Raw genomic sequence first — 25,137 nt, 5'->3', positions numbered from 1 at the left:
GTGGTCCCAAAAAAGTCCAAAACAAGTAGTGGTAGAGATGTTGAACCAGCCGGCATCATATTATGGCACAAACGTGCGGACAAAAAAGACACAAAAAAGCAAAAGAATGAAGACTGCATGGGTGTTCACTGCGAGTCCTTCTTCGAGGCCTCTTTCTTGACCGAGGGAGACAGCTGGATGTTCTCCTTGCCGGCGGCGGCGACAACGGCTGGGTCCGCTCGAATCGTGACACTCTCATCGCACTCAGACGTGGTGGGAGTCGAAATCGTAGCGTCCGCGCTCGTGGTCGCCCTACCGAAAGAGTTAGAACTTAGCAAAAATGCTGCGGCTATATCCATACGCAGACTGTGCACGGGGCAATGAGCTTCGCGTGTCGTCAAGCGACGAGGACGATAGGCCGCTGCGAGATGTTAGTGGCAAGTCAGTGTCTACCCCGGAATCACCAGAAGCAAACCTTCGGGACTGAGGTAGATTGCGTCGCCAGTGGGCTTGCTGGTTGTACAGAGCAGGGTTCAGGCCAACAAGCGGAGTGCCGTAGGCGCCAATATTGTACTCATTAGTGCGGAACTGACGACGTTCAGCTGTAACTCGTTTGAGCTCTTTTTGAGCTGGAGTATCGGCATAGCGAATGTTCATTGGAAGACCCTCTTCACCAATGCCGATGCCGTTGAACTTGCGAACGATCTCATCGCAGATGTCTCGAGAGTCAAATCTAAACTGTGTCAGGAGGTACAGGACGTTGTGAGGGCCGACAGGGGCTTCAAGAAACCTACCGAGCAAAGCCGACGCCACGGCTGTTTCCCATGCTATCGCGAAGGATCTTGCTGGACTGAATGTGGTATCCAAGGAAGATGGTGGCGAGTTCCTAGGCCAGGGTCAGCCACACAAGCTGCAAGAGAAGAGTCAAGTAAGTCAACGTACCATCTCGTTCAAGCTCTTGGGCAGGTTGGAGATGTAAAGGTTGGTTGAACCCTCATCACCCTCAGCTTTGAGCCGAGAATTGAACGACTCCTGGAAGTTGTTAGCTCAGAAGAGCTGAGAGAAGGGGAAAGAGGTTGAATCGTACCCGGGCAAAGCCGATCTCGTAGCCGAGGCGGTGGAAGGCCCGAATGCACAGTTCAGAGTCACGAACATCGTAGAACTTGGCGAAACCAAATCTATGGCCAGTCAGCATCAAGTAGAGAATTGAGTGTTATAGGACGAGCAGAACTTACCCCTTACAAGCTCCAGTGTTAGTGTCGATGATGGCCTTGGACGTCTCAACAGCACCAAAGCGAGAAGTGAAATGGTACAGCAGCTCGTCATCCGTAGTGGGATGAAGACCACGAATGTACACATTGCGGTTGCCGGGAATGCGATTCTCCAAACTTTGTTCAAGAGTCTTCATCTGGCCCGGAGGAGTGAAGACAGCTGGAACCGCCTTGGGAATGGCCGGATCCTTCTTGAGAAGCTCATCAATGGTGCGATCCGAAATGACCATGGGAATCGGCTTCGTGGTCTCAATGGGCGCAAGACCCGTGGCATTAGGAGACGGGGTCGTGTATGAAGACCGATCAAGGCTAGCAACACGAGGGGGATAATCGCGGACAATGGAGAAGGCGCCGCCGTAGTAGGGGGTGGCAGGAGCAGACTCCGTCGTAGAGTAAGAACCGCGACGATTCTCAAGCCCTGGGACATCTGAATGCCCACGATCAGCACGAGGCTGGGCCGTGCCTGGGCGGCCAGGGGTAAAGGGCATAAGAGGCATCGAAAGGCCAACATAGGAGGCACCATAGCCGCCCGCGGCACCCGGATAATTGAGATAAGGGTTCTCATTAGAATGGCCAAGGCCCATGGGTTGCGCAGTTGGCACAGGCGTGAGGACGAACTGGCTGTCCGAGTTGACCATGAACGCATGACCTGGTCCCATTGGGACGGGAGCGGCATTGCTGGGCATGCTCAAGCTGCCGAGAGTCAATCCATTGAAGTGATTAATAAGGCTGCCGGGATCAGCAGCTGCATGAGCGGCTCGACCGGTGTAATAAGGATTAGCAACGCCACCGTTGGCTTCCATTTTGGATTCGGCAACAGTGTGAAGATGGTAAGACATGTGTTTGCCTGTCGTTGTCGCGGTCAGTGATTTGCGGTGACGTAGAGCGTTTTGGTGGCAAAGATGGCAAGTGACATGATCAAAAGACATCCAAGACTTGGGATGGGCTGCCCCGATATTGGCGATGGCAAGAGGCTCATGATTCAGGGCATCAAACCCGAGTCGAGAGGAGTAGAAGATGAGTTGGAAGGTTGGCCAGGGGTGGTGATTCAAGAGATGAAGCTGAAAAGAAGGCAACTTACCCAAAGAACAGCAGATCGGTCACAATGGTGATCGAAGAAATGACAAATGATTCGACAGTACGACGAAAATCTGGAATCAGTTAATGAGTTAGAATTGTAACCAAGATGAAGCATAGCGGTGCTGAAGTGGTCTTCATGTGCAAAGCCGACTGGAGATGATGAAATACGAATATCAGGCAGCCTGGCAAAGAGCTGGAAACGAGAGAAGAAACCATGGAGAGGACAAATGGAGAATGACGTTGCAGATATGTAGAGAGGGGGGGATTCATCTACCAGCCTGTAGATGGGCGGCTCGAGAGATGAAGATTTGCTCGAGCAAATGGAGACAAATTCGAAGAGAAGCAGAAGGCTAGGTGATAGAACGAGACTATCAAAATGCATGCTCACCTTACCCAGTCTTGGGAATTACGTGGTGTTGCAGACAATGAAGCTCGAGGGCCAAAGGCAAATGGTGCTACCAAGACAATTGATTGAGATGAAGCGAGAGTAATTAAGATAGAACAAGCTATCAAGCAAGATGAAGTCTCGAAGAGATTCGGTCGAGGCAGAAGGCTGCAAGAGAGTGACGAGGACTGTGGGATGTGATGCTGTGAGGAGAAAGAAAAGGAAGAAGAGATTGAGGAGGAAGAAGAGAGAGAAGCAGAGAAGTAGGCGGAGGCGTAGACGAGACTTACCTAAGCCCTGCAGAAAAGGAAGCTGCAACAAAATCTATTTCTCCAAGAAACGGAAGGAATCGTTGTGATAAGCTATGCCAAGGGGAGCCGACGCTGGTGTTGGTGCAGGCGTGATGGCCGCGATATTAAAGACTAGAATTACCACCAAGCCAGGAGAGACGCGTGTGAGGGAGGAAGAAATGACAACAAGGCAAAAGGAAGCGAGAAATGACGAAATACTCGCGGCGTTGATTTGGCAGGCTGGGCTGGACAACTGCCAGCTGGCTTGACTTGCTGCTGCCAGGTGTCTGTCCGTCTGCCACCAGTGCAGATGATTCAGCTCGGGCCGTTGATATCCAGGCTTGCGGATTGAAGGATATGTATATGCAGGATTGAGAGGTTAGTGCTGATCCTTTTTGTTGCAAAAGATGTTATCTGTTTGTTTCTTTGCATCTGCAATGCAAAGTCGATGCTTGGTACCTGTGTTAACAATCAATTCTCAGTGGTAGCATGGCAGGTTCGTTTCTATTACTCACCAGCGTTATCCTATCCGCTCCAACGAGCTTAGGCTTCTCCTCCTCCCAATACCAAGCAGATCCCTTCTGGGCTTCCGTTTGTCCCTAATAGCGATGCAGTGAAGGACAATTGATGTTATATTCGAACCGACAGTATCTTCCGCCTTTGTCGACACCCAAACGTTCGCTTTGAGCCAACAAGGCTGCTCGAACGTCCCTAAAAGGCACTGTTCATCTGCGGAATCAACTCGATGCTATTGCTCCAAACATGCATTACCAAATTCGAAAGTCTAGCAGACACACTCGAACGAACAAGGCACAAAATACTCCGACAGATACCGGGCAGATAGAGGCGATAAAGATACAATCGAGCCTATAGAAGGTCATGTAATAAGGAGCAGAATGATCATGGAATACTTGGACAGGCACAACCACTGTCACGTTTCTTTCTGGGATGTGCACCTCTTATAAGTGCCATGGGGCTACCCGTGCAATACGGTGGATGCAACAATGCATTACTACGACAAGAAGTGTAAGTATCCCAACAGAGTGTGCCCTTCTGACACCGATGGCACCCAGCAACAACAGTCTTTCCTTTTTCTCCCCCTTCGCTGTCAGACATGCGCACAGATGGCCGTGGTTCACTATTCCCGGAGCCAAGGTACTGGCCAACCGGATTTCTGGCCTTGATGAGACCAGATCCATTCTTGGACGGGACGCAGTCCCCAGATTGTACTCCATACGAAGGCCACCAAAGGGTCCTGAATCCACTCGTCCGAATTATTGTGCCTATCAACCCCAGCAAGGAGCACGGGGCAGGCGGGAAGGTGGTTGAATTTGTGTCAACCCGCAAGTGACTAGTTGGGAATAAGATTCGGATGGCTCCTGAGGTCCATTTTACTAAGACATGTTGTTTGTCTGGCAGCCGATCCTGTGCTTGGACCGAGACTACGGGATGTTCCTTTTTATGGTGCTTGTCCGAGACCCTTTGGCCAATCATCCTCACAAGTGTACTGATTATGCTGCGCCTTTTTGGTTTGAACAGAGCCGTTTACTCACAGTCATCTCTCGCACGATGAAGAGCGGATATCGACTATATGGATCGGATCTCGGTAGATCATCTCCCAGGCAACTGACTAGAGCCCTCCTCCTACCATCCCCGGATAAGAGACGATCTCTTATGCACGGCGTTTAAACTATCAATTTTTTTCCACCAGAGATGGATATTATTTCCCCTCTGGGGCGACTGGCAAGAAAGCAAGGAGGATGGTGCTAATTCCGCTTGTCTCCCTGGCCAACTAACAGCCAATCCAAGATGCCTTTGCTCCATAAAGCACCAACCACGGTAGCTTCATAATTGCTTTTTTTTCCTCTTCTGATACCAAAAATTAATTTCACTATCAAGGGTCACGAGCGCCACAAACATATACGACCAAGACTCCTGGGGGTGCCTCTTAAGACCAGAATCATGACCTGTCATTATCGCCGTCTTGGTATCTGTGTTGAGCGGGCTGACTAAGTGCGATAATGGACCGGGCTGAGACATGGACCCCAGGTATTCAAGACAATTATCCCAAGTGAAGTTTTCGTACGAGTATTTAGTAAATTTAGTAGATTTAATACATACTATCAATGGCGATGCACATGGCATAAAGAACAATTATGTCAAAAATATGTAGTGATATTCTCAGTATCTTCCCAGCCTGCACACGTTTTTTCCACCAAAACCATACATATCCAAGCCATCCATCTCTATTTACCGGCCGGCCTACCCTTCCCGCACAACAACGAATAATTACCAAGGTCTGTAAAATAAAAAAAACCTCTGTGCAAGAAAATGGGCCCGGCCTTCCCTGATATAACCTCTAGATCCGATAGCTCAGGTATTTACGGATCCGTCTAAGAGCAAATGTCAGATGTTGTGCATGGCTTCATAAACAAACGCCGGCGATGTGCTTCGCAGTCGAAATGACTCCGGCCCCCCTTCCCGACAAAGTATTTATGCAAAATTTATTTTTTTTCGAGCAGTAGGGGGGTTTTGGTCCCCGTACAATTGTCGAGAAAAAAGAGTAAATCATTTTGTGCTAGATGCATTTTTTTATGACCAGACATCCTCCTGTAAAAAATGTATTAGTTGACGTTTTGTTCCTTGGTTGGACTTTTTAGGTGACGATGGGGGATGAGACATACCTGGTACTGGTTTGCTGCTCTCATGTTCTTGACAATCTCCTCTGCCTTGGACTCTGAGACACCGCGGCCCTCAGCAATGATTTGAGCCAGGACAGTGTTGACTTCACGGGCCATGTTGGCAGCGTCACCGCAGACGTAGAAGAAGGCCTTTTGGGAGAGCAGGTCGCTGATCTCGGCGGACCGCTCCTTGAGTCTGTGCTGAACGTAAACCTTTTTGGAAGATTCTCGGGAGAAGGCAGTGACCAATTCGAACTTGTCGCCAAGAGCTTTCTTGTATTCCTACACATGGCAAAAATGATGAGTCGATGGGAATCAAAAAAATGAAAAGAAAGGAAAACATACCTCGAATTCAGATTCATACATGAAATCCTCAGTGCTCTTACGGCAGCCGAAAAACAGAATGGTGCGACCGACATTGATACCTTCACGTGCCTGCTGAGCTCGCTCCTGGATGAAACCTCGGAAAGGAGCAACACCAGTTCCAGGGCCAATCATGATAATAGGCTTGGCAGGGTCGGACGGCAGCTTGAAGTTGGAGTGGCGGACGTGAACCGGGACGTGAATACCATCGTACTTGTTACGGGGACCGTGGAGCTCGTAGGTCAAACCGAAAGGCGAAGGTTCGGGGTCTCCATTCTGCTTCTGCTTCAAAGCCAGCAGGTAGTTGGTGGCGACACCGCGGAACGGGTCCTGTCGGCCGACAACCATGGACGACTCGACGACGGCGGTAACGGAAATCTTCTTAGGCTGAACGTGGGAAGACGACGAGATGGAGTAGTAGCGGGGCTGCAGCTTGGTCAAGCCTTCAATGAAAGCAGAGAAGGGGATCTTGTCCCAAGTCTCTCCGTTGCCGACGTGTTCCAATAAGCGAGCAATGTTGAAGAGCTGAGAACCAGTCTTCTCATGGAAGTAGTCCTTGTCGCTACCAAGCTTGGTCATCTCGGTCTTGATCTCCTCAGTGGGAGCAAAAGCAGCCAGAGTGGAGACGAATTGACGGGAGACGGGAGCACCAATTTCCAAATGGTAGCGGACAATGGCATCGTAAGTGGTCGGGGTCGGGAAGGGAACCTTGGCAGTGGGCTCGAGAGCCTTGACAGAGATGACTTGCTCACGCTTGTCGGTAAGTCCAGTAACGCGCAGGAATCGGTCAACCTCGTCACCAGCGTTGGTAGGCCAGATGGCAATGTGGTCACCAGTAGTGTACGAGAGGGTGGAGCCGCTGATGTCAATCTCAAGATGGATGCAGTTCCTGTCCTTGACCTTGAAGAGTTCGTAGGATTCGGCAATGGGGGCAATGTAAGGGTTGTGAGCGTTGAAGGGACCCTTTTGGGCGCCTTCAAGGTGCATCTTGTTGGGCTCGCCGAGATAGACTTCGGGGGACTGAGGAGTCAGGCCCTCACGGACAGTAATGCCAAAGACGGGTTCGTAGACGGCCTCGCGCTCTTCCAGGCCCATGTGAGCAGCCAAAGCGGCCCACATGGGTTCCTTCCAAGCCAAAAAGTCCTCTTCCATGGTTCCAGCGCCATCGTCACCCTCGCCGGCGTTGCCAATGCGGTGAGCGCCATACTTGGTCAGGAGCCTGTCGACATCCCTCACCATGGAGTTGTAGTGTTCGTAGGTGTTGTTACCGAGACCGAAAGCGACGTAGTGGAAGTTGTCGAGAGGAGCGTCCTCGCCGCCCTGGGAGAAGGCGACGTCGTCTCCGTTGATGAACTCGTAGAACTCGACAGCGTTATCAGTAGGCTCGCCCTCGCCGTAGGTGGCCATGACGAAGAAGGCGATCTTATCCGAGGGCAGTGTATCCATAGCGTCGAAGTCGTACTCTTCTAAGTCAGCGACCATGGTCTCGAGGCCGAAGCGGCTCTTGCCCTCCTTTGCAAGGCGAGAGGCGTAGTCCTCAGCGGTGCCGGTCTGCGAGCCATAGAAGATGATGCAGTTTTTGCCGGACTCCTCCATCTTCTCGACAAAGTTGCGCGTCTTGCCCGCCTTGGCGGCATTGCCGTTGAGGTAGGCGGCGTTGGCATAGGGATCCTTCTGCTTGGCCCAGAGCGTGCCCTTTGTCAGGTAGGCAAATGTTCCCAGCAGGATGACACCCAGGACCAGGATGTCCAACGTGTCCAGTTCCGCCATGGTGGCGGGGTTGCAGCAGCAACAGGCGATGCTCTGCCTCTGCTCTTCTCTCGGTCAAGTCAAGCGATTCCGGCGAATCAGCAAAGCGAAACAACGCAAGCAAAGAAACCAGGTGCTCGAGAGTGTCGCGCAAGTCGGTCCCCCTTGCAGCAGCAAAAGTGTTGGCCTTTGTCGATTTAAGGCTGGATCTGTCTGGCGGTTTTGCGCGGCCCAGTCCGGAATAATTGGACGGGGGAGGGGTCGGACGAGAGAGAGGGTGGGCCGTGGCGCGGAATAGAAAAAAAAAGAATCAAACCAACCCAGCCAGATAACGGAGCCTGGCGGGTGAGAAGCCACGGCTTATGCTAACGTGTGCTTGGTATCGCCCTACTTTGTTTGCGGGCAAAAGTCAGCCCGATGTCGTTCTCAGCCCCTGAGCAAGAAGACGGGAAAGGAGAGATTGAAAAGGAAGAAAAATTAAAAAAAGAAAAGAAGAAGGTTTGATCAAGTCTGTTTGAACTTGGAGGGGGGAACAGCCTCTTTTTCACATGATTCGAGTTCGGGATTATGACCAGGCATTGCTCAACAACCTCAGCTTACATGTACTTTCCGTGTACGTGTAAATCTGATTGAGGAATTCCGCCCCAGTGCCGGCTCCGCCCCCCGGCGACGGACTACGGAGTAGTGGTGCAGCCCGCGTGCAAATTCAAAGTTCATGGTGCGAGAGAGTGAAACCATTCCGAGTGCAAGGCTGGCTGGTTCCATGCATTGCGTTGCGTCCGCTTACTAGTCTAGCAGGGTCACCTGTGCCAATCCCATCGAGATTGTATCCTATCCTATCAGAGACTCACTGCCCAAGTTGGTGATAAGAGGCCACGTTGTAAGTTAGTATCGGTGAGCAACACAGCTTGTAAAAAGGTAATACATATGACGTTGAACAACTCAGAAGAGATGCAACAACCAACAGTGTAGACTCTCATATTGTATATAACATCAATGATAGCCAGCTCTACCGCGTGGAGAAAACTCGGCAACAAGTTGAGGCTATTTGCTATTAGTCCTAGGTTCTAGCAACCGCCAACTCTTAAAGAGACCAAAAGAAGAAACCCCAATAACCCGATCTCGCTCAAACTTGCTTTGATCAACTAAAACTACTCCGTAACCCATGAGACATTTTCCCAACAGCCAGGACACTCTTGCACTGGTCGCATCTTAATTTCGTACCCGGCATGCTCCTAGCGGGGCAAATGACCTGAGACCACTGATTCCATCGTGTCGAGGACGAGCGACGTGCAAAACCCGAGTACGGGGTATGGAGTCCGAGGCGTCGGCGCGGCGTCGGATCAAATGGTGGCACCGCCAAGGTACGGGGCCAGGGCCTGTGGCTCTGGGGGATAACCAAGTACCATGCGGGTACCTAAGATAATGCGCATCAGCTCGTACGAGCTACTCTACTCGTACGAGCATCACATATGCCCGATGCGTTTTCTTTCTAAATACTACATTGACAAGGCTGCTGCAACTCTATAATACCTTGATGTGCGTCTGCATCCTAGGGCATAAAAAGAAACAAGAGACACGACCGGAATAAGGAGGGCTGTGGTGATGGAAGTTGATGGAAACGATACAACACTATCATCAGCCATACGGTAGTGAATGTGGATGGCAAGAAGGGTTACACTTTATGCTCTCGTGCATGAGTAGTCAGCCATGACTAGACCTGGTTGCAGATAACTGATCACCACACTAACGAGATCTTTTTCGTCTTCCAGCTGCAATATGCTTGGCCCTGGCTCCCATGCTCACCTCCTCGTACAATTGATATCAGGACAAGTGTTCATACAACCGCGGAACCCTCCGGACTGCATCTGCAATGACACACTGCGGTAGTCTTCCAGTCGCAGATTCGCAGTTAACAGGCTTTGATCCGGAAACGAGCACCTCTGGCCTTGCCCGTCTTCTCCCGTGGGCGTCGGTCTCGGTCGTCGCGTATTCGGGATGTCCGCGGAAGCGAGGCTTGCGAGCTGCTATCCGTCGGAACCTCTTCCGAATTTATGAGCGACGAAAAGACGTCCAAATATCCCGGGCATAGGCGCGCAATAGATCAAAATGCTGGGGAAAGGAATATAACGGGTAAGTAAGGAGATCTAATACTCCCCGCCTCAGTTTCCTTGCCGATTCCGATTCCCCAGGAAATCCAAGTGCCGGCGCTTTGGTCCATTTGCTGGAGAGCACGCGCCACCGACGCTATTTGGGAGGGCTAACATACCGCATTTGGTGCAGTGTCGTCAATGTCTATCAATTCGGCATCGAGCTAGAAATCCGCGGCAACTGTGCTTCGAGTCGAGTTGACCCTGCGGCTTTCGGACGGCAGAATGCGGGGACTCTCCCTCGCTCCGTATTTTTTCGTTTCTTTTTCCTTTTCCTCTTACCACCCACCAAGGAGAGATCACATGCATATATAAAATTGGGCGATGCTTTCTTCCGCGTGGCCGTGGCGTCCCAGACAGACATCAGCCAAGGCGCTACCCTGGAGCTCTCCGCATTTTCAAAATCTCCCTTACATGATCTAATTGACACCGGTCCAAGTTCTCCCCACAAAAAAAAAGAAAAGGCTCAGAGGCAAAGGCAAGGGAGAATTAGAAGAGGAAAAAAAAGACAACTCAAGGAGATAGACAATGCTATTCAGATTTCGACCTAGCTTCGCATCCCGGAGGACCCTTAATCCGCGGCCAATCGTCTGCCCGCCGGCTGCCCCTCCCTTTATCATGGCCGCCGCTGATAGGACCAGCCAAATGCCCTTGCAGCTCTCGCAAGACACCTTCTAAGCCCAGGCGGCTGGGGAAAAAAAGAAGCAAAGAGCCCAAGCCGGGCCCTATAAGGAATTAGTCTCGCTCGGACAGCGTTAACGGGGAGCCAGGCTAAATTGACTATCCTGCTGTGTTTCCCTGCTCTGTGCTTCCCGGCTGCAGCCGTGTCATCGTACTGGCTGATAGCTCCAAGACTTGCTGTTTGGCGTCATCGTTGGAACAGCGCATGCTACCGTAGGCAGATGATGGGATTGGGCTGCGGTCCGATTCGAGATGGGTAAGTAGAGCGAGATTTCTGCCTCTGTCTCTGACCCTGATTAGCAATCTCCGGTTTGGTTTGGTTTGGTCGATTGATTGATACAATATCAAATCAAATGGCGTTGCCTGTCTTGCGTCTGTGTGTCTCGACGGGCGCACCAAAAGCCTCGTTTTTGTCAAGTCTAGCTGCTGACAGATGAACGCGCCCAGTGCCATCGCAATCGGCGCCGGACAATGCTCACGAGTCCGCCAAGTTCCCGAGGCCTGCGGCGAGGCTCGATGAGGAATCCGACTGGGATCAGACATATCGCCCTCCTCCTCCGGCCTTGGACCCGGCCTTGCGCCATCCTCAAGATCCGGCCGAAAAGACGACTCCTCTACCTTTGCCTTTGACATCGCCGCGAACTCTCGGGCCTCCCCCGCGGTCCAACGTCGTTGATCCGCCTCTTAGCTCGGCCAAGACCACGTATGGCCATCATCGCCAGACTTCCATCGTCCACGGCATCCAGCACTCGAGAAATGGCAGCGGCGCGAGCTCTTCGTCAAACCCGCTCAGTCCCCAGATGATTGCGGCTGCTGGCTTGGGCCTTGACCGTGTAGATTTACAGACGGCCCTAGCTCGCTTAGAAGGAGATACTGCGCCCCCCAGGCCTGTTGCTACACCGACTGGGCAGCAGGCAAATTCCAGCGATGGAACCTATCCGATGAAGCGATCGCCTTCGGGCAACGCTGTTACCCCTCCAGGGACGGCTCCTTCGCGAAGAGCAGAGAGAATGCATAGCAAGTCGAGGCGTGACCATCCATCACGCTCGTCCCGCCACCATCGAGACGAGCAGAAGACTGTGGGCGAATATGCGCTGCACGTGCTGTTTACATCTGTGAGATGAACCGAACCAGGCATGACAAAATGATATGCTAATGCACTTGGAACAGTTTATTGCTCAAGCAGAAGAGAAGCTGAACGAATGTATAACCACCCCGTTTGACCCCGAGCCTCAGATTGACAAGATATGCGGCCCTGGCGTGGACCCGGCCTTTGACCAACTCATTGTTGCCCTTGGCCATATCGCGAGCCCCAAGCCCAAAAACCTGATAGACTCGATGATGCTCTGGAGGAAGAGCAAAAGCGATGCTGCCAACGAGGCGAGGACGCAGCTGCAACAATTGCGAGGGGGTCAGGGTCAGCCTCTGTCACCTCTGCTGCGCAGAAACACCGAACCTGTCCCAATTGGACCGGTTATCTCTAATGGATCCGACAGTGGCCTCTCCGGAGGCAGTATGCTAGCTTCAAAGCAAGAATTTGTAGCCCAGCAAGAGCGCCGTTCAACTGTTTCCATTTATATCCTCTGCCGCGTCTTGCTCGAGGTCATATGCCAGAGCAGCCTGGCAGCCATTACCCCAGAAGTAGAAGACAAGCTCGAGAGCATCATCTTTGGCCAGCTCAAGATTGCCGATAGTGAACAGCTGCTGGCCTCGCCCTTGAAGATGGCCAATTGGAACCTCTTTGCACTTCTTCTTGGCCATATGAGCGATATAAACTTTGCCGGCGTTACTAGGAGGTTTATCGAAGATCTCGACAATTCCCTAAGTGAGCGTGTGGCCAAAAGTCCCACCTCCTTGTCCAGTCGTGTGGATGCCAATGACGGAAAGATGGATCTTGTTCTGGGGGGTATGAAACACCTTCGCATCAAAATCTCGCCTGAAGATGCCTGGGAACAATCGTGCGATTTCCTCGTCTCTTTGGGCCGCCTTTTCAATAGATCTCATGGTCAAAGAGTGAAAACAGCCTTCTGCCAGATTATCGACTTGTTGCTCCTCGGGATCGCTTCCAAGGCGAGTAACAGCCACCTGATGCATCCAAAGTGGATGGAGGTCGTGGCAGCTATTGGAACACGGCTGGCACAAATGTTTACAAAGCCGCGACATTGGGCTGTCGCATTCCCACTCACTGCCACGATGCTTTGTGTGTCTTCGCCAGATAACTTTGGAGCTCAATGGCTGCAGCTGGTCCTACCTCTGCAGACGAAGATAAAGGACCGACTGATGAAGCCGCTGTGCTTACAAGTCATCTCCCGCTTGGTGTGGACTTACCTCTATCGTACCAACGATACCTTTCAAAGTGTGGCACGGAAGCTGGATGATGTGATAAAGCTGGTGCTTCCTCCCTCCAAGCGCGGCGTTGTTGCATCTGATGCCACCATCACAGAGCCCCTGATCCAGATAATTCGCATCATTGGGTTCAAATATCCCGAGTTCTGTTTCCGTACCATAATCTTTCCTCTCATCAATGCAGAGCTTTTCATTGCCAATAAAGAGCTGAGAGTTGAGCAGCTGGACCCGGACAGAATTGTAGTTGGCATCAGAGCTTTCTTGTGCATCATGTCAGATTTGGAAAAGGGGGAGCAAGGCAGGCCGCCATTTCCCCAGTTGTACGACTCGGGGACGCCAACAATCGCAGAACGATTCCCAGCATCACCCATGTTAGCACCGCCTCGCAGCGCTTCTATCTCTGTAGCGAGTTCTTCGACAATACGAGAAAGCCACGTTTCGCGACCCGTCCTCACACACGTACTGACGGATGGTGTCCGAGAGTACTACAACAAGTTTTGCGAAATTCTTGGAAAGATCACCATTGTGTGCGATAACACATTTGGTGGCCAGGCCGCCCTGGATGAAAAGTTTGGCAGCCCTGGACCCAAGACGCCAATCACAGAATCCTTTACCTTTTCTCGGAGGGATGAGCATCAAACTGCGGCGGACCAAAAGCAGGCGTTTTACGAGCTGCTACATGTTGCCGTTCAAGCACTCCCGCGCTGCCTCTCCGTCGACATACCCTTCAATTCTCTAATCAATCTTTTATGCACAGGCACTGCTCACGTTCAATACAATATTGCGGAATCTTCTGCCAACTCCCTCAAAGCAATTGCTCGCCAGTCCCGCGCGCAGCAAGTCACCATGGGGTTCGCCCGCTTCATCTTTAATTTTGATGACCGATACTCGACCATGTCTGACGGAGGAATGCTTGGGGCTAATCATATCGAGAATACGCTACGGCTCTATGTCGAACTCTTGAAAATATGGATAGAAGAGATTCGGCAGAAGGCTAGAGACGCCGCTGCGGCGGGCGAATCCGAGGCCAACGGGGCTGGTGACCGGGCTCTAGAATTCTCTGGCATTTGGGCCGAAGTTGACCAAGCTGAGGCGCATGGATTATTCTTCCTTTGTTCCCAGTCACGTCGCGTTCGATACTTCTCCATTACAGTCCTCCGTCTCATTACCGAGTTTGACAAGGCTCTTGGGAAAGACACATCGGAAGAAAAGGACTCGTTGAGGTTGATCAATGTTCTTGAGAATGACTCGTCTCAAGTGATGAACTTTGACGACGAACACCTATCCGTTGCTGAGCGTAGCAGGCTTCAGCGAGGCTTGCAGAATGGCAATGGCAAAGGCGCCCTCGTTGAGCTCTGTACTAGTGAGGTGACCTACGATACGACACTGTGGTTCAAGATATTCCCTAACTTGATGCGGATTGCCTTTGAGAAATGCCCATTAGCGGTCACAATCTGCCGAGATCTCATCTGCAACCGCGTACTTCAAATGTACAAACCCATTGTCTATCTGTCTGAACCTACAAGAGGTCCATACCACACTGGCGAGGGTATTCACAATAACCGCCCCGTGCCCAGGTCGCCCACTACTCAGCCGGAATCGATAGTGGAGCAGTGGAAGCTGTATCTCATCTTTGCATGTACCACTCTGGCAGATCCAGGGAGCGTGCCGCAGAGCATTCCCAAAGATGCCATCCAGCACACGCGCAAATCCTCCAAGCCCTCTGGGGCTGATAAAAACGTGACGGCAAGGACTCTTTTCAAATACTTGATCCCGCTCTTGTCTGCCACATCAGTATCCGTACGGGATGCCGTTGTCGTTGCCATGGGATCGAGCAATATCCACATATATCAGACCTTACTAGAGGAACTCCAAGGCCAGGTATCTCGCTGCAACGACGACGCTCGTGCGAGAATCCACCAACGGACAAACAGTAGCCCTCGCAGAAACCGCAAAATGGATCTTCTGAGAACAGAAATCACACACGTCTTCAAATTGACTTCGCATTTCCTCAAGGATCCAATTGTTTATCAGTCCGAATTCTTCCTCAACACTTTGACCGCGTACGCCAAGGACCTCAAGTTATTCCTAATGGACGGAGAGGTGCAGATGGATTGGGATTTCCAAAAATTGAGAAGATATTATTGTGGACTCATGGAGTCGCTGTTTGAAGGAATCAACCGGACGAGCGACCCAACTCGCTGGATGACGTTTGAATCTCGTAAATCGGCATTTTCTCTCATGGAGGACTGGTGTGGATTCTCTCCCAACCAGAATGAGATCCGGGCTAGAGAAGACAATATGCGACAGAGCCTGATGGATCAGCAATCCTTGGGCGAACGGGGCACGGCCACTGCGGCCATGGAAATCGAGAAACGCAACTTGAGGACTGCAGCCTTGAGTGCCATGTCTGCATTGTGTGGCGGGCCTATCACTTTGACGACTGAGAGCGGTGCTACGCTGCAGTTTGATATTCGCAGAATGCTTGCCTGGATCGAGGCCATTTTCAATTCGGGCAGCGACAAGATGAACGTCATCGGCAGGAGAGCTCTGAAGAATCTCGTGGTTCACAACAAAGAGTATCCGTATCTGCTGGAGCATTGCATCGCGCGTTGTTACCTAGCTGACGTTCCCAAGGTTCTCGAGAGTTACTTCATCGTCACTGTCGAAGTTCTACAAGAGCATGGCGATTACCCCTGCCCCTTCTGGAAGCTTCTTGCGCTGTGCTTGTTTATGCTGGGAAATGATCAAAGCGAAATCAGGTCCAAGTCTTCAACTGTGCTGAGGATATTGGAGACTCGCCAACAAAGAAACTCCAAGATCCAAGACTTTGACATTAGCATCTCAGATAAAACTCAAGCTGTGTACAAGTTGGCCCAGTTTGAGATCTCAAAGCGACTCGCTAATCAGTACACGGAACTCGCCTTCCATGTCATCTCTGAGTTTACCTTGTACTTCAAGGACCTTCAGCCGGCAGCGCAGCGAAATGTCGTCGCAGTTGTTTTGCCCTGGATCCAGGCCATTGAACTGACGCTGGATCCGAATGGTGGCCCTACAGCGCAATCCTACGTGCTTTTGGCGAACCTGTTGGAAATCACAATCAAGTCAGGGGGCGCCCTGCACAATGAAGTCCAAGCCCTATGGCAAGCGCTTGCTACTGGACCGCATCTTGGGAACGTGCGTCTCGTGCTGGATTTCATCATGCAGCTGTGCCTAGAGCGACGTGAACAGAACTTTGTCGAGTACGCCAAACAAATTGTCGTCTTCCTTTCCACATCCAACAGCGCGCCTGGCATCAAAGTTGTCGAGTTTCTGCTGATGCAGATCAACCCCAAAGCCATGGTCCCCATCGAAAAGAGTGGGATATCACAGGCGCCGCCTGACACCAGCAGCCTGCCTTACTGTGCAGATTTGGCGGAGGCTCTCCCCGTGGGCACAAAACAGGCCGGGTTTTCTCTCGGTCAGCTTTCGCTAATTTTGCTCGTGGATCTCATGGTGTCTCCAGTCCACCTTACACAGGAGAGCGTCCCGCTTCTACTACATGTTGTTACCGTGCTTTGGGATCACTACACTCCGTTGGTCCAGGAGCAGGCTCGCGAGATGTTGGTGCATCTCATTCATGAGCTGGTCATGTCACGCATTGATGACCAGACAGATCCCCATCACAAGGAATCCATAGAGGAATTGATAGATTTGGTTCGTCGGCATGACCGTTCCGTTGTGTGGAGCTACGAAGACAGCAATGGAAAAGTCAATGATCATGAGAACAAGGTCCCTCCAAGCATGGAATATCTCACAAATGAGGTCGTAAGAACCTTTGAGGTATCGTTCCCGGGAATCAAAGAACAATGGGGCAGGTTGTCGTTGACATGGGCTACTTCGTGCCCGGTTAGACACTTGGCATGTCGCTCATTTCAGATCTTCCGATGCGTCCTCACGTCCCTGGACCAGTTCATGCTTGGAGATATGCTTGCCCGCCTTTCAAACACGATTGCGGACGAGGACCCTGAAATTCAAGCATTCTCTATGGAGATTCTGACAACCCTCAAGACGCTCATCGTCAAATTGGACTCTGAGAAACTCATCACCTTCCCGCAGCTGTTCTGGACTACATGCGCATGCTTGGAGTCTATCAATGAGCGTGAATTCCTCGAGGCGGTAGAGATGCTGGACGAGTTGATTGGCAAAGTCGACTTTAGAGCACCCAATGTGAGGAGATTGATTGCAGATGGACAACCAAGTCGGTGGGAGGGCCAGTTTGAAGGGCTTCAGCCCTTACTTCACAAAGGCTTAAGATCATCGCTTTGCTGGCAGCCAACGCTCGACATTATGGATAAGCTCGTCATGCTCCCCGGAGATGGCCTCATTGGAGATGACAACCGACTATTCTTTGCTTTGCTGGCCAACTTTCCACGTTTTCTGGACGAACTAGAACGCGGTGGTCTTAGCCCAGAGGCAACAAACACGGCCAGGATACTCCTCGCCGAATCCGATAGGCAGGGTCTCGAAGGCATTGCGCTTATTATGGACGGCTTGATTTCCGACCACTTCCAAATCGCCGAGGATTTCATGAACCAGCTCTTTGGAGCACTCCGCGAGTTTTATCTGCCGCATATGGAGTTTAAGATGATTACGTTTCTGATTGGGCTGCTTACCAACTCGCTCTCCTGGGTCAAGGTTCAAACTATGCGTATCCTCTGCCTAGTAATTCCAGATATTGATATGCGCAACCCAGAAATTGCAGTCCACGGCTCTGATCTCATATCCCCGCTGTTGCGCCTTTTGCAGTCCGAGTTTTGCATGGGGGCTCTCGAGGTGTTGGATAACATCATGACCATGTCTGGAAGCCACATGGACAAGCAGCATCTGAGAATGAGCATGGCTCGCTTAACATCCAAAGCTGTGCGGAAGGAGTACGAACGCGCTCAGAGCCTCTTTGGTATTCCAGAATTGTCCGGATGGGCCATTCCTGTTCCCGCTCGGAAGACGGAGGCTACAAGAGCCAATATCCACGCCGCCTTTTACATGTGCCAAAGTGCTGAAGGCTCGTCGACCGAACCCACTCCTACGGCGGAAGTTGAGTTCCATTCGGAAGACTTTCCCTATGGATACTTTGATTCCCTGGAGCGCTCGGAAACAATGCTGTCTGATGAGGCCCGAGTGGATGTTCACCCAGGCGATCTAGTCACCAAGCTGGATAGCCTTGATGACTTCTTTGACGAGCCTGCGAGTCCTCACACGGATGATGATGGACGCTCCTCTCTTACTATTACCGAGTTTACTCCCGAGTCGTATGAGACGGGAACAGAGCTCTACGACGAACAGATATTGCCAATCCTGCATGAAGCGTCCACTAATAACACTTCGTTTCAAAACGGATTTGTTGATCGACCCGCAGTGGTCTTTTCTCGAGAGCATGCTGCCAATACGATGACTCCGGGGGCATTCACTGTCGGTCGTGTCCTATCGCCCCCAACTCGCCCCGGTCTCCACGCTCGCTCCATTACATCGCCTTCCGCACCGTCGTCTCATTACCCGCATGATTTTGCATCTGATGACGAGCTGGTCATGGGCGGCTTTTCAGACGCAGACGACGAGAGAATCGATCTGGGAAGCATGGACGACGCATCGTTTTCACTGGGGAGCAACAGACAGGGCGCTCCGAACCCAAACTTTTTGCGCCTCACAAGCAGGTCTCGGGAGCGGCAGAGAGATAAAGCGCCGCCGCAGCCTGTTCCCAAGATGTCGAGCAAGTTATACGTGACGAATATACCTGGACAAGGCGACGTTATTTAAAACAAAACAAAAAATACTGGTTGAAAACAAAAACAAAAGCTATATAGAGGTGTTTTTTCCCCTTTACTTATATTTTTTTTCCTTCTTTTTTTTTTTTTTTTCTCATTTACGAAATGTTATGAGGCATGTGGGAGTTTTTGTTCAAGATGAGATGAGATGTTACTGAAAATGGGAAATAGATGGACATGAACCTGTATGAGTCACTGACAAGCAAATAATACCCTTTTGGCAGTTGTTATAAAAATTGGGAAAAAGAAGGAGAAAAAAAAGGGAGGGCGATGGCGTGTGCCTATGAGGATTGGGGGGTGCGTGTGAGTTGCGGAATTGAAAATAAGGGGATGTGTGTTGGAGGGCGGGAGGGAAGTTGTTGGATGTGTATGGGTGGTGGATGCAGATAATAAATAGTTTTATTTTCTCTAAATGTGAAAATGGTAATGGGATTGGGCTTTTGAGCCGATTTTGGCCATTGTGATGAGCTTTTAGAAGCTGATAGATGATATACCTATATATATAGTTGCTGTCAAGCATGGAGTGAACCGTGAATCCATAGGCTTCGTCATAGGACAGATATATTGAACTTTGGAGAGCGCTATTACTTACTATACAGTATTCCGAGCATAGAACGAGCTAATATATAGTAAATAAAGGCTCTATGACCATTTTGAATGATGGATTCAGACATAAGATAAGTGAAATGAAGAAGATGCAGGTCAGTTAATCGAATTATAGGGTAATCGAGACTAAATGGCTACCCAGCGTCCGAACTTGGCTGCCCGGCATCTCAAGTCTACGTCAGGAGATGTAATTTGTACACAATTTGACATACTGCCCTTTATTAGAGAGCAGAAATCGTAGAAACGACATGGATAACAGCAAAACGGCAGCGATGGTATTCACAGTGAAAATCGGAAGCTTGATATAACGAAAGATGAAGCACGTGACCGTAAGTGGGCATTTAGGTTGGAACATCTACTCTAGCACAACTCTATTGTAAAGTCGTACCATTCAATCAACTCATCCATAAACACCAAAGCAGAAACCAAACAAAGACAACACATACAATTTATTCAATCCCTCCAACTATCTCTTATCTCGGACCCACTTTTAGTGAACCATCACTTTGAGCGAGGGTTGCCAGCGCAGAACAAACCTGATCGCGCGGGGCATCTCACCACAAAGCTGCGCTTATACGCCCACCCGGCTACGTTTTGCGTCATAAGAGATTAAAAGAAACCCCGTACCCAATATAACAAAATCACTCTCATCTCATCACCTCTCATCTCATATTTCATCATGGCCTCGGTACTAAAAGACAAGGACGAAATGGAGTCCGCAATCTCAAAGCTCGCAATTGACTCCGCAAAAGCGGCATCCAAAGGCAAGGCCGCAAAGGCCAAGAAGCCCGTAGCAGACTCATGGGAAGACGAGGACGTTTCCGACGAGGAAGAAGAAGACGACCAGTCCACAGACAAGGACGCGGAAGCAGAAGCAGGCACATCAACTCCCTCGTCACTCGCCACGCCCGCCGTCCCGCCGCCAACACCCGCCTCGCCTTTAGGCTACGACTCGCCTCATGAGTGGGCGTCTCTCGGCAGCCAGAGCCACAGCCAGAGCCAAAGCCAGAGTCAGAGCCAGAGCCCGATGGCGACGTCGGCGTCGGGGAGCGGGGCCGGGACGCCGGCGAAGAGGCCGGAGAAGACGGACGCCGTGGCGAGGCGCATGATTGCGGCGGGGTTGGGGCTCAAGGCGCCGCGGCAGACGGAGGAGCAGAGGGCGTACCAGCGGTCGGTGAGGGAGCAGGAGAAGAAGAGGCGGGATGCGGAGAGGGCTGAGGAGGAGAGGCAGAAGGAGTTGGCGGAGAAGGCGAAGGCGGCTGTGTGGGATGATTGATCTTTTTTTCGCTGTGTATGGAATACTATGGATGAACCTTTTGTTTTGGGTAGTCTCTTGAGATGTTGGTGTAACATGTTGATGCTTATAATCAAGCGGAGGGTTTGCTTTCATCTACGGGGTTTTCACTTTCCCCTATTCTAAGCAAAGGGGGGGACTCGACATGCCAGCGGCAGCGTAGCCTTGACCTGACTGGCTTCAACGTGTGTGAGTCAAGATCCATGCTGCTCGTGAAACCCTCCAGCTTCAACAGCAAGTGAGTGAGCATGAAGCTCTCTTCAAACAAACGGCAACGGCTCTCCATTCTTAACAAGAACAACCTCACCAACATCCCTCCCCCCTCCCCTCCTCAATGCAACATCAACGCCCTCCAACCCCCTCTCTTCCGCCCTCTGATTCCAAAGCATCTGCCTCACAACCCCATCCTCCCCCTCACAACAAAAATACCCCATGGGCATCCCCGCCCTACCCAGCGCATCCCTCATGCCCTTCGTCGCAGTCTTCTCCGCCACAAGCAGCCCCAGCACGCCTTGCCCCCTCCACCCGGCCGGCGCCCCGGCGAAGGATCCTTCCAGCTCCCGGATCATGTGCGGGCCTACCCGCTGGATCCCGCCTTTACACTGCACCAGGACTTTGATTGCTGGGGTTGTTGATGATGGTACCGTCCATTCGCCTACTAAGTCGACGCCAAAATCTGATGCGCCGCCTATTCTGCGCAGCGAGAAGCCGTATCGTGCTAAACGCTCTAACACGAGGTACTCGTACCGCGTCCCCGTGAAGAAGGGCGATTTCTCGTCCAGTCCCCGTCGTTTTGCGTCCTCGAGGAAAGACTCGAGGTCAGAGTGCTGCGGCGACAGAGACACCAGCGGAGAGGAAGAAGAAGAGGAGGAGGAGGAGGAGGAGGAAGAGTTATGCTGCTTCGGCTTGGACTTTGTAGACGTTGTTGCACTTGCAAACCCGCGGACAGCGGGCATCATACGGGGTATTTTGACGGCAGCATGATTGCGGATAATGCCTGTGGTATTGAAGAGTATGCCATAGCGTGGCATTGTCCCTTAAATCAAAAGGCTTGAGTTTGACGTTCAGTCTTATAGCTTTGAGAGAGGTTGACTTCATATAAGACAGTTATTCAGTAAACGGGGCGTATCCCACCAAGACCGCTTATTGGAATATAGAGCTACAGCTGTCTGTATTGCGAGAGGAGAACGAACGTTCAAATTATTTACACACCCAATTTCAGCTTTGTCCAAAGAACTGAATTGATTTTTATTATATTTAGCTACTGAAGCTTAAAAATACTTTTCATCTTCTGCATTAATGGGAAGCCAACACCATGTCTTGATACATGTAGGTTAAGGCGCACAGTAAAAGTGTAAGGTAGTTGAGTGTACACGTGCTTTTGAAAAGTCACAGAATGGAGGGCGCAGCGTCAAAATAACAACTACTCACCTAATTGCATCGAAAATATGAGGAGGGGAAAAGAACCAGTAAAAAGTAATCTATGCCGAAAAATATAATCCGCCCAATCGAGAAGAGCTTTGAACAGGACTCAATCCTGTGTCTTCTAGTGTTCCAACGTCCAATATCACCTGGGATGAGTGTGGTATGTCATGACGAAAAAGGATAAAAAAAAAAAAGAAAATAGAACGTAGGTGAATATGATGTACATGCTCTGAAGCAAATGACCGCGAAGACACTGTTCAATCTTGCACGGAAGCAGAATGACGGATAAGTCTCATTGCTCAGTCCGTCTGCTGAGGCTTTACGCCTAGGCCACGCAGGCGCTGAGAGAGCAGTCCCTCAGGAGCATTTCCAGGAGAGCTGCTAGAAGCAGAGCGGCTAAAAGCGTTCCCTCCGTAGCCGGCATCGCCCCTGTTGAGCTTCTCGTATTGCGATGGGCCCCAGGTGTCAACGCCTCCCGAGTCCTTGGTGAACGGGCGGCTGTTGGCTAGAGAAGACGAACCATTGAGTGAAGCATGTTCCACGACGGCTCCACCAGAACCACCATTGCTCTCATTACCAGGGGTGTTTGGCTGCGGAAGACGCAGTGGGATTAATTCCATGGGAGTGACGCTGCCGCGATCAGAGCCGGGCGACGGAGCCGTCATTGGCATTTCCTCAGGAGATGCAAGGCCGTCAATACCATCAAAGTTCGACGTGTTGCCGCTCATGAAAATGCCCAGGCTGCGCCGCCGCAAGGCCTTTTCGTTGGCCAACATGGCTCCCGCGCCACTGGAGGTCGAAAGCGGAGGATTCATCACACGGATGGGCTTGTAGGGAGAGAAGCGCGGTTCGGGCAACGTTGTTTCGTTACGCAGCTTCTCCTTGCCGTCAGGCACCCGGTTTGCAAAAACAATGCGAATGCTCTTGTACAGGTAAAAGCGCCCCTTGGCGGGCGAGCAAATGTGCAAGTGAACGAGATATCGGAGAATGGGGCGGTCGCCGTCCGCCTGGGACATGTTTGGTACATTATCAATTATGGGACCAGCAGAATAACTGCGCTGGCGGATAAAAGTCTTGGTTCCTGGCATCATGCCGGTCAAGTCATATGGCACTAGAAAGAGTTTGACTGCTGTCTTGTTTGGGTTTTTGATGACGATTTGAATCTGCCCTGTTTCAGGGATTCTATAGCTTCCTCCTGGGGGCGCTCTCGGAGAAGCCGGTAGGCGCTTGGACTTGGCAGCCTTTTGCCGTTCTCGATCCGCCTCCGTTTCTTGGACACTCAACCCGGCTGTTTCGCTGCTGGCCTGCTGCTTTCTGTCACTGTACCGGCTTTGTGCCTTTCTTCGCGATCTCGACTCCTCTTCGGGGTTGGAAAGTCCGTTCTCCAAGTCAATCTGGCCGACGTATGGGCTTGGGCCGTCGTCAAGGAGCGATCTCCCATGGGGAGCACCACCGTAGCTATAGTAGACGGCGGGGAAGGGGAGAGTTACATGCCGCGGGCATCTGAGGCTGGATTTGCAGTTGCCCTTTCCCATTACGCCAATCTGGGCAACAAACTCAAATGGCTTTGATGGTGTTGTTGACATGCGGCCACGCAGAATGCTCTCTTCGTATGAACCAACCATGGAGGCGTGCTGGATGGGCGAGGTGTCTGGGCCAAAGGATTGTCGTCGAGAGCGCAGCAAGGCTGGCGTTTGAGGAGAGGAGAAGTGGTGGTGACTGTGGGGGAAAGTAGGGGTAGAAGTCAAAGAGCGGCGAGGCTGGTGGGCTTGATATGGCAGAGCACCCTCTCGTCGTGGCGGAAATCGTGACTGTGGCCGTGACCTTGAGGAGGGAGGATGAAATGGCGAAGAATGATTTGAGTTGAGCTGGTGTCGCCACGTTGACTTGTATTTCATAGAGGGGAATTCAGGAGGCGTAGAGAAGTCGACATCTTCATTCGTCTCAGACTGGGCAAGGGGACTAGTCGGAGGTTGATACGCGAAGCTGGACAATGATGTTGATAGAGGAGAGGTATCGGACTTGAAGCCATCGGCGATATCTGTATCCAGCGGATGTGTTCTCCTACCATGGGCCCTTACTCCGTAGGGAAATGGCGTAAAGTGTCTAGGTGGTGAGGTTGCGAACCAAGCATGCTCAGTCGTCATTCGTCCTTGGGCACCAGGCCTGCCCGGGTCGTTGTGCTGCCCATTCTCAGATGCTGTTACGTCGCTCGTGAAATCGCCGCTATGAAAGGCTGATCTCGGTCGTTCGATGCTCAGCCCATCTCGTAGTCTCGCATCGGCCGACTCTGGCAGCTTGGTTTTGTCTGGTGTAATCGGCGCTGGCGGTAGGAGATTAGGTGACTCGGGTGAGGTTCTGCCTTGCTCCTGGGCGCTATGGGAGTTTTCATGCTGAAGAATCGACTCAAGCTGGAGAGGATTTGGTTAGCAAGAAGTACGAAAAGCCTCTAGAGATATGCGCTATGCTTGGGCTTACATGTCGGTTGGGGACCCAAGTTGGGCTCTCTCCCCGTTTCAACCTCTCTATCAGCTCGGCTCTATCCGATATCCTGTTCTCCTCGTCGCCCTTTGTTGTCGATGAATGCATAGGGCTATCGGGAACCGGCCCTTCGCAAAGTTCGGTTCGTAGACTCTCCTCAGACAAGCGACGGCTCCTCGAGGGTGCCGGCTCAATAGCGATAGGGCTAGAGGCCGGCGATTCATGATGAATGTCGTCCTGGAAGATGGGCATTTGCGGCCGATTTTATGGCGGTGGTTCCGCAGCAGCTCCAAAGCAGCTGGAAATTACCGTATCATGAGAAAAAGAAAGCATGAGTATTGAAAATCTCTGCCGCCGGGATGATGGACGCAGCCGCAGCCGGAAACGTCACCATCGGAATCGATCTACTGGCCGGGCTGTTCATCCAAGCGGGACGTTCGCTGATGTTCTCGTGCTAGGTAGGGAAGATGCCGGCGGAAAAGCTGAGCTACGGGGGTGTCTTGCTTCGGTTGCTGCACGTCTGTAGCAAGGGTCGCTGCAGGTAGACGAGGG

The 25,137-nt window shown here is 51.5% G+C and overlaps 6 protein-coding genes across 6 annotated transcripts; 3 read left to right on the top strand and 3 right to left on the bottom strand.

Moving 5' to 3' along the window:
- Positions 1-125: 125 nt before the first annotated feature.
- T069G_01359 (RNA recognition motif domain-containing protein) lies at positions 126-2,053 on the bottom strand (the record flags this gene model as incomplete). The annotated part of the gene is made up of 7 exons (XM_056168569.1): positions 126-291; positions 341-400; positions 455-712; positions 774-865; positions 922-1,011; positions 1,067-1,157; positions 1,215-2,053. 7 exons carry the CDS (start codon positions 2,051-2,053, stop codon positions 126-128), a joined length of 1,596 nt encoding a protein of 531 aa, XP_056033885.1.
- Positions 2,054-5,597: 3,544 nt separating this feature from the next.
- On the bottom strand, positions 5,598-7,819 carry T069G_01358 (FAD binding domain-containing protein; the record flags this gene model as incomplete). Its single annotated transcript, XM_056168568.1, has 4 exons — positions 5,598-5,615; positions 5,690-5,836; positions 5,900-5,968; positions 6,032-7,819. The coding sequence occupies 4 exons, from the start codon at positions 7,817-7,819 to the stop codon at positions 5,598-5,600; spliced, it is 2,022 nt and encodes a 673-aa protein (XP_056033884.1).
- Positions 7,820-10,881: 3,062 nt separating this feature from the next.
- Positions 10,882-18,771, top strand: T069G_01357 (cell morphogenesis central region domain-containing protein; the record flags this gene model as incomplete). Its single annotated transcript, XM_056168567.1, has 7 exons — positions 10,882-10,885; positions 11,077-11,744; positions 11,800-12,831; positions 12,889-13,273; positions 13,352-13,434; positions 13,492-13,678; positions 13,733-18,771. The coding sequence occupies 7 exons, from the start codon at positions 10,882-10,884 to the stop codon at positions 18,769-18,771; spliced, it is 7,398 nt and encodes a 2,465-aa protein (XP_056033883.1).
- A 1,293-nt stretch (positions 18,772-20,064) lies between these two features.
- Positions 20,065-20,661, top strand: T069G_01356 (uncharacterized protein; the record flags this gene model as incomplete). Its single annotated transcript, XM_056168566.1, has 2 exons — positions 20,065-20,263; positions 20,330-20,661. The coding sequence occupies 2 exons, from the start codon at positions 20,065-20,067 to the stop codon at positions 20,659-20,661; spliced, it is 531 nt and encodes a 176-aa protein (XP_056033882.1).
- A 450-nt stretch (positions 20,662-21,111) lies between these two features.
- On the top strand, positions 21,112-21,663 carry T069G_01355 (uncharacterized protein; the record flags this gene model as incomplete). Its single annotated transcript, XM_056168565.1, has 1 exon — positions 21,112-21,663. The coding sequence occupies one exon, from the start codon at positions 21,112-21,114 to the stop codon at positions 21,661-21,663; it is 552 nt and encodes a 183-aa protein (XP_056033881.1).
- Positions 21,664-22,403: 740 nt separating this feature from the next.
- Positions 22,404-24,837, bottom strand: T069G_01354 (chromosome segregation during meiosis domain-containing protein; the record flags this gene model as incomplete). The annotated part of the gene is made up of 3 exons (XM_056168564.1): positions 22,404-22,609; positions 22,682-24,515; positions 24,583-24,837. The coding sequence occupies 3 exons, from the start codon at positions 24,835-24,837 to the stop codon at positions 22,404-22,406; spliced, it is 2,295 nt and encodes a 764-aa protein (XP_056033880.1).
- Between the last annotated feature and the right edge of the window lie 300 nt (positions 24,838-25,137).

The sequence above is a fragment of the Trichoderma breve genome, chromosome 1 (assembly GCF_028502605.1).
Source record: "Trichoderma breve strain T069 chromosome 1, whole genome shotgun sequence".
NCBI classification, from domain to species: domain Eukaryota; kingdom Fungi; phylum Ascomycota; class Sordariomycetes; order Hypocreales; family Hypocreaceae; genus Trichoderma; species Trichoderma breve.
The sequence above is the reverse complement of the archived record's forward strand: the minus strand, read 5'-3'. Positions and strand labels throughout refer to the sequence as shown.